The 12,567-nt window shown below is 44.3% G+C and overlaps 1 protein-coding gene across 1 annotated transcript in view; it reads left to right on the forward strand.

Annotated features, from left to right (window-relative positions):
- Positions 1–12,567, forward strand: part of LOC111604499 (dynein heavy chain 3, axonemal) — a 38,537-nt gene that overhangs the window by 25,103 nt on the left and 867 nt on the right. The window contains exons 31-52 of the mRNA XM_030225313.1: positions 38–1,246; positions 1,319–1,462; positions 1,561–1,743; positions 2,032–2,237; positions 2,317–2,631; positions 2,683–2,914; positions 4,693–4,818; positions 4,887–5,950; positions 6,020–6,331; positions 6,400–6,547; positions 7,420–7,630; positions 7,687–7,821; positions 7,921–8,093; positions 8,731–8,898; positions 9,133–9,692; positions 9,754–9,928; positions 9,994–10,166; positions 10,450–10,932; positions 10,996–11,175; positions 11,241–11,400; positions 11,461–11,870; positions 12,249–12,459. Coding sequence (XP_030081173.1) covers positions 38–1,246; positions 1,319–1,462; positions 1,561–1,743; positions 2,032–2,237; positions 2,317–2,631; positions 2,683–2,914; positions 4,693–4,818; positions 4,887–5,950; positions 6,020–6,331; positions 6,400–6,547; positions 7,420–7,630; positions 7,687–7,821; positions 7,921–8,093; positions 8,731–8,898; positions 9,133–9,692; positions 9,754–9,928; positions 9,994–10,166; positions 10,450–10,932; positions 10,996–11,175; positions 11,241–11,400; positions 11,461–11,870; positions 12,249–12,459 — 6,978 coding nt within the window. The remainder of the gene's footprint in view (positions 1–37; positions 1,247–1,318; positions 1,463–1,560; positions 1,744–2,031; positions 2,238–2,316; positions 2,632–2,682; positions 2,915–4,692; positions 4,819–4,886; positions 5,951–6,019; positions 6,332–6,399; positions 6,548–7,419; positions 7,631–7,686; positions 7,822–7,920; positions 8,094–8,730; positions 8,899–9,132; positions 9,693–9,753; positions 9,929–9,993; positions 10,167–10,449; positions 10,933–10,995; positions 11,176–11,240; positions 11,401–11,460; positions 11,871–12,248; positions 12,460–12,567) is intronic.

Below are 12,567 nucleotides of genomic sequence, written 5' to 3' on the forward strand. Positions count from 1 at the left end.
TTCAGCACGAGTCCAACGCGATTGCAATTTTATGTAGATGCTCGCCCAGACGCTGCGAAATGTTTCACTTGATGAGCAGGCAACGCTCAAAGAATATCCGGTGGTCTTTCGCATTATTAATCCCAAGGCAATTACCATGGGTCAGCTTTATGGACGCTTTGATCCCATCTCTCATGAATGGTCGGACGGTGTGTTGGCCAAAACGTTTCGGGAGCAGGTGCAAGGACCGAAAACGGAACGCGCCTGGGTCATGTTTGATGGACCCGTGGATGCGGTTTGGATTGAGAACTTAAATACCGTGCTGGATGACAATAAGAAACTGTGTCTCATGTCCGGCGAAATTATGCAAATGACCAAGATGATGAACATGATGTTCGAGCCCGCCGATCTGGAGCAGGCATCACCGGCCACCGTTTCCCGCTGCGGCATGATCTATATGGAGCCCTCGCAGCTGGGCTGGCGTGCCTTCCACAAGAGCTTCTGTAACGTGCTGATCAACGTTGTGGGCCTTAACGAAATCTATATGAATCTGTTTGAGGACATGATCGAGTGGCTGATACCAGCTGCCCTGGAGTTTCTACCGCAGTGCAAGCAAATGCTGGAGCTATCACCAATTTATCAGTACCAGACTTTCTCACGCTTCTTTCTGCACTTTCTCGAGAAGCACAAGGTGTTCAATCAGACTTGGTTCCAGCAAATGTTTCTCTTCTGCTATGCGTGGGCCTACTGCTCGGCTCTGACGGGTGCGGGTCAGCGGACCTTTGATGCGCTGCTGCGCAAGGTGATTTATGGTTCCAACGAGGACTTCCCGAAACCCAAGTATTTCTCACTGAATCGCGGCCAAATGTTTCCCGAGAAGCAAGTCTTTCTCGACTATCGGTTCGATGAGGCCGAAAATTGGTGGACTTGGCAAAAGTCATCCGATGATCCGTCATCGGGCAGCGCACATTTCCCGGAGTCTGCGCAAATCAGCGAACTGATTGTGCCTACCAAGGAGACGGGCTACATATCCTACTGGCAGGAGTTTTGCACAGCCAAATCCTTTAGTCTGCTGGTCATCGGGCCAACTGGCACGGGCAAGAGCGCCATAATAACTAGCAACTTGCTGGCTCTACCCAAATATGCCAATATTATCAATATTATCAACTTCTCTGCACGCACCTCGGCCCAAATGGTGCAGGATACAATCATGAGCAAGCTGGATCGACGACGCAAGGGCGTCTATGGACCAGCATTAGGCAAGAAGGTAAGAAGGTTATCGACTTTAAACATATATATCTTATATCTCTTATATATCTTATATCTCTTTCCTATATAGTGCATAGTCTTTTGTGATGATGTGGCCATGCCCTCCAAGGATACGTACGGCTCACAGGCTCCGCTGGAACTTCTGCGCACTTGGCTAGATCATGGCTACTGGTCGGATCTAATAGATACCACGAAAATCGAGCTGATTGATATGGTGAGTGACTGCTAATTGTCAACAATTCCCTGACTGAAATATAACATTTTGTTGAGCATCTCTCTCTCTTTCACTTTCTTTACTGTCATCTCTTTCAGTCTTTGGTCTGTGCTATGGGCACATTGGGCGGCAGCAATTTTATCTTTCCGCGTCTCTATCGCCACATGTTCGTTGTGGCCGTGGACTCCTTTGAGGATTCAACTATCATACGTATATTCACGACGATTGGTGATTGGCATTTTGCCAAGGGCTATCCCGAGAAGGTGGGCCTGCTATCGCGTGTACGTACCACCAATCCACAGTCCACCTTCTCCTCCTCCTCCAACAACAACAACAACAACAGCAATGTGACTGTACAATCTCTGTCCAATTGTCCGCCGCCTGCTACTCATTTTGGCTCTCTGCCAGGCGCTGGCGCATAATAAAATTAAAATGGCGAATTTTATAACTTCATTTTGCAAAAAAGTTCGAATGGCCATTCGTTCTATCTTGCCCTCTCACGTTGCCTTCCTGTTGTTGTTGAACAAGTATCTATACATATTCATATGTCACCGTTTCTTTTTTTGTAGGGCTTGGCAGAGGCAATGGTCAGCGTCTATCGCGAGGCAATGCGCATCTTTCTGCCCACGCCAGCCAAGTCGCACTATACCTTTTCTTTGCGAGATATCACGCGCGTCTTTCAGGGTATTGTGATGGTGCCGCCAAAGCGTATGCCGGATCCGGAAAAGATGGGTCGTTTGTGGGCGCATGAAACTTATCGTGTGTTTTATGACCGGTATGCAACTCCACTAACTTTTTATGAAGCCACCCCATTCGCCCCTCTTATTGTTGCCGTCTGTCTGTCGCCATTGCAGTTTGGTCGACCAGCTGGATCGGGATCGTCTTCTAATTATGGCCATTGATGCGTGTAAGAACTGCTTACGCTTCTCGCTCGAATCGGCTTTCGCAGAGCGCATTGAACCGGGCGAGAAGTTGAGCGACAACGATATACGTAATCTCTTCTTTGGCAACTACATGGAACCGGATGCGGAGCCCAAGTTCTATGACGAATGCGACAGCTATCAAAAGCTAGAGAAGCTCATGAAGTACTATCTGCAAGACTACAACTCCTTCTCCAGTTCGCCGATGGATTTGGTCATGTTTCGATTTGCCATCGAGCATGTCAGCAGGTAGCTGAAAGCTTATTATGATTGAATCTTATTATGATTAACCATTCGCAGAGTCTCTCGTGTGCTGCAAATGCCTCGAGGCAACATTCTGATGGTCGGCATGGGTGGTTCAGGCCGACGCAGCTCTTGTCGCCTGGCTGCTCACATAGCCGATTGCCGCCTGATGACCGTCCAGGTGTCCAAATCATACACAATAGCCGATTGGCGCGATGATCTCAAAAAGATACTTATGGCATCAAGTTTCAATATAAATCACACCGTGTTCCTATTCTCCGATGCTCAGGTGAGTTAAGATTCTGTTTGAGCTCATTAGCAACGAGTCATTTTGTGTAGATAATCAGCATATAATCATCTCAGCAACCAGTTGGAAGGCTAATAAAAAACGTTTTAATAATGTTGTAAACCGCATTGACAGCTCTACAAAACTAAAATCAATGTCAGCGGGGTACATCAAACCCATAAAAATCGTAGAATACCAAATGGAAACTAATCTAAATCACTTAAAATATTGTTAGCACGCGTGAGACAAACACACACACACACACACCCACAAACAGTTGTTGTGCAACAAAAATCAAATTTGGGCTTATTGTTAGCTGCGCTTTAAGCCAAGTCAAAGACAACACTCATTGTTTGTGCCAAAATTTACATTTCTAATTAGGTTAATTGTTGAGCTATGTAACTTGATTATTGCCAAATAATTTGCATACACAGCAGCACATCAATTATGGCAACTGAAGAGCCTTTGCGCTGCATACAAGATTTGAGTAAAATTTGAAATCTGAATTAAAGCTTAATTTATGGGCCGAAACCTCGAATCAACATGATTAAACAATATCTCATGAAATTATAAATGCATCTGCGAGCGAGTCTGTCATAATAATTAGTGCAATATATCAAATTGTATATGAGAGATTTCTGAATACTCTACTCTTATGAAATATTTTTTAAGCAACTAATTGGATGAGAGCATCTTGAAAGCAATTTTAAGTGCAACTCACAGGAACAAATTACGGAAAGATGTTAAGATAAGAAGTCTTAACATATACAATATTAAGTCTCTCATTAAATTTTGTAGAGCTACTATTATCATAAAAACATCTATATAAATTCTGTATATATTTTAACCATATCAACTTTGTCTTAAAGAAAGTCTTCTACAGTGTGTACAGAGTTGATTTTTGCTATTAAAATTAAAATTTATCTTAAAATTAGTTCTTAGTCGCACTACTATTTTTATAAACATCGTGTGTAGAGGTGACTTGTTATAAATTTATTATATTTTATAAATTTATTATAATTTATTATATATAATTTTTCTATATATTACATATATCTCTACTTTATATAAAGCCAACCATTTAGTAACTGTATTCAATCCTCGCATCTGCTTGCCTTACGCATTCGTAAGTTACTTTTGATGATTGCTTCTGGCTGTTTGGCTGTTTGAATATAAAATATACTTATCTATTGGAGCTCTTGAGCCACAACAATCTAAGCTCAAACCTATTGCATTTTGCTGATGTATTGTTAAAGTGATTATGTATACCTTTTGTTCTGGCAATGGTAACATTTGCATGAGCAAATTCAACTCCCTGGCAAATCAATCAATGCCGTATTTAGGTTTCCTGCTAGCGCCCACTCTCTCTCTCTCTGTCACTCTCTCATACACTCATCGACAAACAAATCTCGTTGCACACATTAATTAACAATTACACTAAAATGCTTCAAAGAGCCTACAACTTGGATTCGGGCGACGACTCCGCCTCGGGGCTAGGCAACTCTAAAATTTCAATGTGAAGTATTTTGGATAGAATCAAATCCTATGGCACTTAGAGCGAATGCAAAATGCATGTAACAACTCGAGCTGCAGGTGCAGTGGCAGTTGCAGTTGCAGTTGCTGTTGCTGTTGCAGTTGCAATTGCAATTGCAGTTTACATTTGGCATCCTGTGCGGGCAAGCTCTGCATATATGAAATAGGGCAAAGCTTAGAGATTTGCATTGGACAGTATGGCTATTCTCTGGACACTTGTTATTTTTTGTTTTTATTCTTTTGCACAGGCAACGGATGAGGGCTATGTGGAGGATATCAATGGCATACTTAATACAGGTGATTTGCCAAATCTGTATCAACTGGAGGACAAGGCAACCATTATGGAGAATATGGCCAGTGTGGCCAAGCAATTGGTGAGTGTGTAACGATTCTACTTGCTGCATGTATATATGTACATATATATCTATCTACTCCACTTTAGGGCAAAGTGCTGGACACGCTGCCGAGCGAGGTGTATGCCTATTTTATTGAACGAATAAGAGAGCAGCTGCATATAGCGCTCGCCTTTTCGCCAATCGGAGATTCGTTCAAGGAACGCATACGAGTCTATCCCTCGCTGATCAATTGCTGCACCATTGACTGGTATATGCCCTGGCCGGAGGAGGCGCTCTCGCGCGTGGGCACCTATTTCGTCACGTCCATGAATCTAAATAAGCCACACGAGGAGACGCCAAGGATTTCCGAGGAAGCGCAGGAGTTGCAGGAGGGTGAGAAACACAAGACTATAGGCGAAGTTGAACGGGAATTAACACAGCTAGAGGAAGATTTGGTCGTTTGTGTCATGTACTTCCATCAATCCGTGGTGGATGCTAGTGAAAAATGTTATTTGGAGTTGGGTCGTCGCAATTATGTGACGCCTTCAGCTTATCTAGAGCTGCTGAAAGCCTTTCGCACATTCTACGCTCGTAAAATCGATGAGATAACTAGATTGAGGGACAGATACACAACTGGCTTAGAGAAGTTGGATTTTGCTGCCAGTCAGGTGGGTGAAATGCAGACTAATCTGTACGACTTGCAGCCGAAGCTGAAGATCTTATCCGATGAAACCGATCGCATTATGGTGAATATTGAGCGTGAGACGGCAGAGGCCGAGAAGAAGAAAGAAGTGGTGGGTGCAGATGAAGCGGCGGCCAATGAAGCAGCTGCCGCGGCACAAGCCATCAAGGACGATTGCGAAACGGATCTTGCAGAGGCAATTCCTGCAATGGAGGCAGCCCTCGAAGCGCTGAACACTTTGAAGCCCGCGGATATTGGCGTAGTGAAGTCCATGAAGAATCCGCCATATGGCGTCAAGTTAACTCTGGAGGCGGTTTGCGTGCTCAAGGGCATAAAGCCTGATCGTAAACCAGATCCAAGTGGCCATATGGTGGAGGACTATTGGGGTCCATCTATGCGCATGCTCAGCGACATGAAGTTCCTCGAATCGCTCAAGACCTTCGACAAGGACAACATACCGCCGGCCATTATTAAAAAGATACGAGATAAGTAAGGGACTCGATTACATATATATATATACGTATTTATATATAACTTTGTTTTGCCATATAATCTCAGGTATATAGCTGATCGAGACTTCGTGCCAGAAAAGATTAAGGCCGCTTCCATGGCTTGCGAGGGCATTTGTAGATGGGTGCGTGCCATGGATGTCTACGACAAGGTGGCACGCATCGTCATGCCCAAAAAGGCAGCGCTGGCCGAAGCTGAGGGCGATCTGTCACAGCAAATGGAGAAGCTGAACGCTAAACGCGCCGAGCTGCAGGTCATTCTAGACAAGTTGCAGAAGCTCAACGATTTCTTTGCAGAGAAATCACGCGAGAAGAAGCGGCTCGAAGACGACATAGAGAACTGTGAGAAAAAGTTGAACAGGTGAGCGTAAAACGAATTTTTTCGTTTAATTTTCATTTTTATGAGTTTCTCTGCTTCATTTATTGCAGAGCTGAAAAACTGCTGGGCGGCCTGGGCGGCGAGAAGACACGCTGGTCAGAGGCAGCGAAGACCCTGCACGAATCCATCAGCAATATTGTGGGCGATGTGCTGCTCGCTGGTGGCTGCACCGCTTACCTGGGCTTCTTCACCACCGAAGTGAGTGTTAGACAAACAAATGCAGCAATTGCTCTGGGAACTGTGAACACTGTGCGAAAACTGTGCTCTTTCGGCAGCACAGCTAATGGTCGCCGTGCTCGGTTTCCATAAAGGATTTTAATATGCATGAGCACGTTGCATTGATTTCCTTTTCCCCTCTTCCTCTCTCCCATATTTTTCTTCTTTTTTTCTGTTTATGCTTGGACAGTAAAAAAATTGTATATATATATAGCTACCCACAATAGGGTGTAGATTACACCATGATGAGCGTATCAGACAGGCAGGCTCAGTTGTTGTAGCTCTGAGCTCTCAATTACTCAATGCGATGAAAGAGCTTAACATGTTCACATAGATAATATCAATAGAGGAAATCATTTGCTATTAAATTATCATGCTGTAAACTTCGTAGCAGCTCTATACCTGATAGAGTTACATTTATCCATGATACTATCAATATTCATAATACAGAGTATTTGGACTTCGTGCAGCTCTTTAATATTTCTACCTTGTTTTTGCGCAGCTTTTCTTTTTTAATCAGTGCTTAGTTTTATAGCTGACGTGACATTTTTATACATATATATATTTATGCACATATTATATATGTGGAAAGTATATAGAAATAGTTTTCTATGTCCAGCTCACAAAAAATGCAAAAACGCTGACATATTGATGTAAAAAGAAAAAAGCACTCAACTAGGCAAAGCAATTCGTAATGTTGTTATCGAATAATAGAGTGGCACAGTTTGTACTTTATAGAATTTATCTAGTTGATATCTTAACTAACTCTCCATGAATGTATTATACGAAAACTATTTCTGTGCCCTTTACATCTGCCAGGCCGTTATGACATTTTTCTTTCTAATTTTCTTTAGTATCGCGCTAATATTTTGGATGATTGGAATAGCATTTGCGCTCGACATCATATACCCAGCAGTGAGACCTTTTCGCTGGCCACCACATTGGGTCATCCAATGACAATACGCGCCTGGTCGTTGGCCGGACTGCCCGCTGATAACTTTTCGGTGGAGAATGGCATCATCGTAGCCAATAGCAGTCGCTACTCCTTGCTCATCGATCCGCAGGGTAAGTAGAGTGAACAAGCAGACTATCAACTCTATGCTACAACAAATATCCCGTAGTGCAAGCAAACAAGTGGATCAAAAATATGGAGAAAAACAATAATTTGAAGGTGATTAAGCAGAGCGATTCCAATTATATGCAAGTGCTTGAGCTGGCCTTGACCTATGGACAACCTGTGCTCATAGAGAATGTGGGTAAGTCATAAAATCATATATAGTAACTGTAAGCTATATCTATATCTACATCTCTCTTTGTATCTGTTTCTATATATCAATATCCATCTCTTCATGTAGGCGAGAAACTGGATTCGAATCTAACGCCCATCTTGGAGAAGAACATTATCAAGAGCAAGGGCGGCCTGTTCATAAGGAGTGGCGACACAATGATTGAATACAATCCCAATTTTCGTCTTTACATAACGACCTGTCTGCGCAATCCGCACTATCCGCCGGAAGTGATGGTTATGGTAAGTTGACATATGCAGACAGTCGTCCACAGCAGTTAGGAATGGAGCCAAGCAGCGTACAAGCTGGAACTGTGAGTTTTGTGGCAAGCCAAGCCAATGATGACGTTAGTGTGTTGTGTAATAAAAACGACGAACTTAAATTGATATTTGGAAAATGCGCTGCAGCGCAGCAGCCGGCGCTGCCAATATGCAAATTTTCGATGCCATTGACGACGACGACGTCGATGACGAGAACAAGAAGATGAGTTGAGGACTTGCCATTGATGTACGTGCGAGCCTGGCTGCTGCATAACTAGCAGCCCAGTCTTAGTCGCAGTCTCAATGGCAAAACCAAAGCTCTCCAACCCCTTTCCATAGTGCTGCCTTCTAGCTCCTAGTCCTGGGTCCTGGCCGTTGGCGTGTTTATAAAATTTTCCAGCATTTCGCTTCTGTTGGCGTTTCCATTGCTTTTTATGCTGTTGCTGCTGCTGCTGCTGCAACTGTTGTCAGCAGTTTTTCTATTCGCTTTTCTTTATTTTTCTACTGCGGCACATTATGTATGTGTGTGCGTGTGTGTGTTTATTTTGGAGTTTCCCATTTTACGTGCTACATGCATATATACATTTTTCATTCTCCACTCTGCTTGCTGGCTGTTTAGGTAACAGTATTAAATTTCATGATAACTGAACAAGGATTACGCGAACAATTGCTGGCGATTGTTGTGGCACACGAGCGTCCCGATTTGCAAGAGAAGAAGGAACAATTGATTATTGAATCCGCAAGGAATCGTGATGCATTGTACACCATTGAATCCCAGATATTAGAGGTAAGTCCCACCCCGTTCGCTTTATTTCTATAATAAATGTGTTTTCTTTTCTTTCCTTTTTTTTTTCTTTTTTGCTTTTTTTGCATTGAGCATCCTTTTGGCTTTCAATTAGAGCAAATATTTTATTTATGTTTCGCTGCTCGGCCAATGACAATTCAATTAACTGGAAATAAAACGTTTAAATCTGCGCAAGACTTATATTAAGTGGTTCCACTTCTACTTCTATGCTCACAGGTGCTGTCCACATCGGAGGGCAATGTGCTGGAGGATGAGAATGCCATCAATATACTATCGTCCAGTAAGATCCTATCGGAAGACATACAGGAGAAGCAGGTTATTGCCGTTGCCACCGAAATCGAAATCGACGCAGCACGACAGCAGTATATACCCGTGGCCAAGCACTCGGCCATTTTATTCTTCTGCATCAGCGAGCTGGCCAATGTGGATCCGATGTATCAGTATTCCTTAGCCTGGTTTCTAAATCTCTTCGTGAATACCATATTGAAGGCGCCCAAGTCGGCGGTGCTGCTGGAGCGCTTACAGAATCTTAACGATTTCTTTACCAAATCCATTTATACCAACGTCTGCCGTTCGCTATTCGAGAAGGACAAGCTGGTCATATCGCTGGTCATGTGCTTGGGTATACTGGTCTCCCAGGGCCGTCTGGAAAAGGAGGAGCTGCTGTTTTTCTTGACTGGCGGCATTGGCTTCAAGTCGATCATACCCAATCCATACAAAGATTGGCTGCCTGAAAAGGCGTGGGCGGGCATCTACCGAGCCAGCGATCTGGATGGGTAAGACTTGGACAATCAATCAATCACACACTATATTCTGAATATATTTCTCTGCTCTTAGCATCAGCAACTTACATTCGAAAATGAAAAAAAATTTAAATGAGTGGCGCGATTACTACGATGCTACCAATCCACAAGAAATGCCCTTGCCAGCGCCCTACAACGAGGTCAGCGAGATGCTGAAACTGATCATATTGAAGAGCATGCGACCAGACAAACTGGTGCCAGCTGTGCGTGTAAGTAAATTCATTCGGGTGTTATGTGTCATGGGCACATCTCATTTAATTTGCTATCAACACAGGCGTACATCACCCGCAACCTGGACAGGTCGTTTGTGGAGCCGCCGCCGTTCGATTTGGGCGCTTCGTTCGCGGACAGCTCGCCAAGAATACCGCTGGTGTTTTTGCTTTCAGCCGGCTCCGATCCCATGGCCAGTCTCTTTATGTTCGCCAAACAACGCAACATGTACGAAAAGTAAGTTAATTAACGTAGACTGTGCCTCATATTTTCATGTATCCAGCATGTATGCGCCGCCCGCTGCTGGGCACGGGCTTGTTTTCGATTAAGCGCGACATGTGCCGACTTGTACCGGATATGTGGAGGCTGGCTGCATGCTCTGCTCCACTGCGAGTGGGCGGTGGCAGCAGCCGAGCTGTTTTGCAGCTGTGCTCCGCTGTCAGCGATAACTTTTGCAACTTTAAACCAAATTTATGCTAAGCGCGTGGTTTTCCCCCTATTGTTTCTGTGTCTCTTCTAGAACGAAAACGATTTCGTTGGGTCAGGGCCAAGGACCGCGTGCAGAAAAGATGATCACGGACGCAGTGCGTCATGGCCAATGGGTCGTTCTGCAGAATTGTCACGTCGCCTTCAGCTGGATGGGTGACCTGGAGCGTATTTGCAACGACACCACATTAACGGAGAACGCACATGCCGACTATCGCCTGTGGTGCACCTCATATCCAAGCTCCGTATTTCCCGTCTCAGTGCTGCAGAACTCAGTGAAGATGACAAACGAGCCGCCCAAGGGTTTGCGAGCCAATATGCACCGCTCATTTACCTCAGATCCATTAATGCGCGACAAGTTCTTTACAAACGCCTTCCTGTTCTCTGACCAGGCCAACAAGTGTTGGCTGCGCGGCGTCTTTGCTTTGGTCTTCTTCCATGCTGTCGTGCAGGAGCGGCGCGAGTTCGGTCCCCTAGGCTGGAATATACCCTACGAGTTCAATGAGTCGGATCTAAAGTGAGTATTTATGGCAATAAAGAGGAAACATTCTCTTCTTCTCTGTTAACATTCTCTTTTTAGAATCTCCTTGCTGCAGTTGAAGATGTTCATTGCGCAGAACCACAGCATACCCTTCCGTGGACATGTCTATCTGACAGGCGAGTGCAATTACGGCGGACGTGTGACCGACGACAAGGATCGTCGTCTGATGTTGTCGCTGCTGAACATGATATACAATAGCAATACAATAGAGGTTGATAAGTAAGTATTAGACTTATCATATAAGTGACTGATGAACCTTTGTAAGAGCCTCTCTTTTCTCTCAGCTATGCCTTGTCACAGTCGGGCAACTATTGTGTGCCTCTGAGTCCAACAAAACTGAACTCCATTGAGTATGTATCCACGTTTCCGCTGAGTCCGCAGCCCGAGGTATATGGCTTGCATGAGAATGCGGATATTAATCGCAATGTGAAGGAAACTAATGCCGTACGTCATATCATCATATATATCACAGTCAATTTGTATTTTTATCTATCGCTCTCTTAGCTCATTAACGGAGTGCTGCTCACGCAGACCGATTTGATGGCCTCGGTGAAGGCGAGTTCGGCAAGCGGCGCTAAGGAAGATCCGGCCATAGCCATATGTAAGGAATTATTAGGTCGCCTGCCTGAAGAATTCGACCTCGCCGAGGTGTCCAAGACATATCCCGTGGTCTATACCAATTCAATGAACACGGTGCTACGGCAAGAGCTAATACGCTTCAATCGTCTGCTCTCCTATATACGCAAGAGCCTGGTGAATGTGGGCAAAGCTGTAGTCGGTCAGATAGCGATGATACCCGAATTGGAGCGCACACATGCGTCCATGATTATAGGTAAACTGCCAGCGGATTGGTTGAAGAAGAGCTATCCGTCGCTCAAGCCTTTGGGCAGCTACGTGAGCGACTTTCTGGCCCGGTGAGTGCGCTCTGTCACATTTCTATTTTACAGCCATCAATGGGCATTGTATTCCGGCTGCTGCCACTGCTGCCATTGCTGCTGTTGCGTCCTTTTGCTGCAATTGTGCAAATATAATAAAAATGTATATGAGGCATACATACTTCCACCTTCCATAAGGCCCTATGCCGTATGTGCTGCTGCTGCTGCTGCCATTCATAGCGAAAATCTTATTTGCCATTGACATCAAAGGACGATGCCATTTGTGTGTGTGTGGGCTGCTGGCAGGGCTTTGTGCAGTCCCAGTTCTTTGTGTTCAAATATTAAATGTTTATTAACAAATTGAAAAATAAGATAACTCATCATCCACCCATTTTTGCTGCTATCTCCCATGTCCAGCTTGGCCTTCTTTCAGGAGTGGATAGACAACGGTGAGCCGAATGTCTATTGGATATCGGGCTTCTACTTCACCCAATCCTTCATAACGGGCGTCCTGCAAAACTATTCGCGCAAGAATCGCTTTCAGATTGACATGATTTTCATTGAGTTTGCAGTCACCAAATTTGAGACGCAAACCACACAGGTCGCTAGTGTGGGCGCCTATATCAGGGTAAGTATGGGACTGATCAATGAACAAAATTGAAAGACTTGTTACATATTTTAACAATATATTTGTGGACAAACCAAACTCTAGGAACAAAAAGAGATTAATGATGAG

The sequence above is a fragment of the Drosophila hydei genome, unplaced genomic scaffold (assembly GCF_003285905.1).
Source record: "Drosophila hydei strain 15085-1641.00,03,60 unplaced genomic scaffold, DhydRS2 tig00008128-arrow-arrow-pilon, whole genome shotgun sequence".
NCBI lineage: Eukaryota > Metazoa > Arthropoda > Insecta > Diptera > Drosophilidae > Drosophila > Drosophila hydei.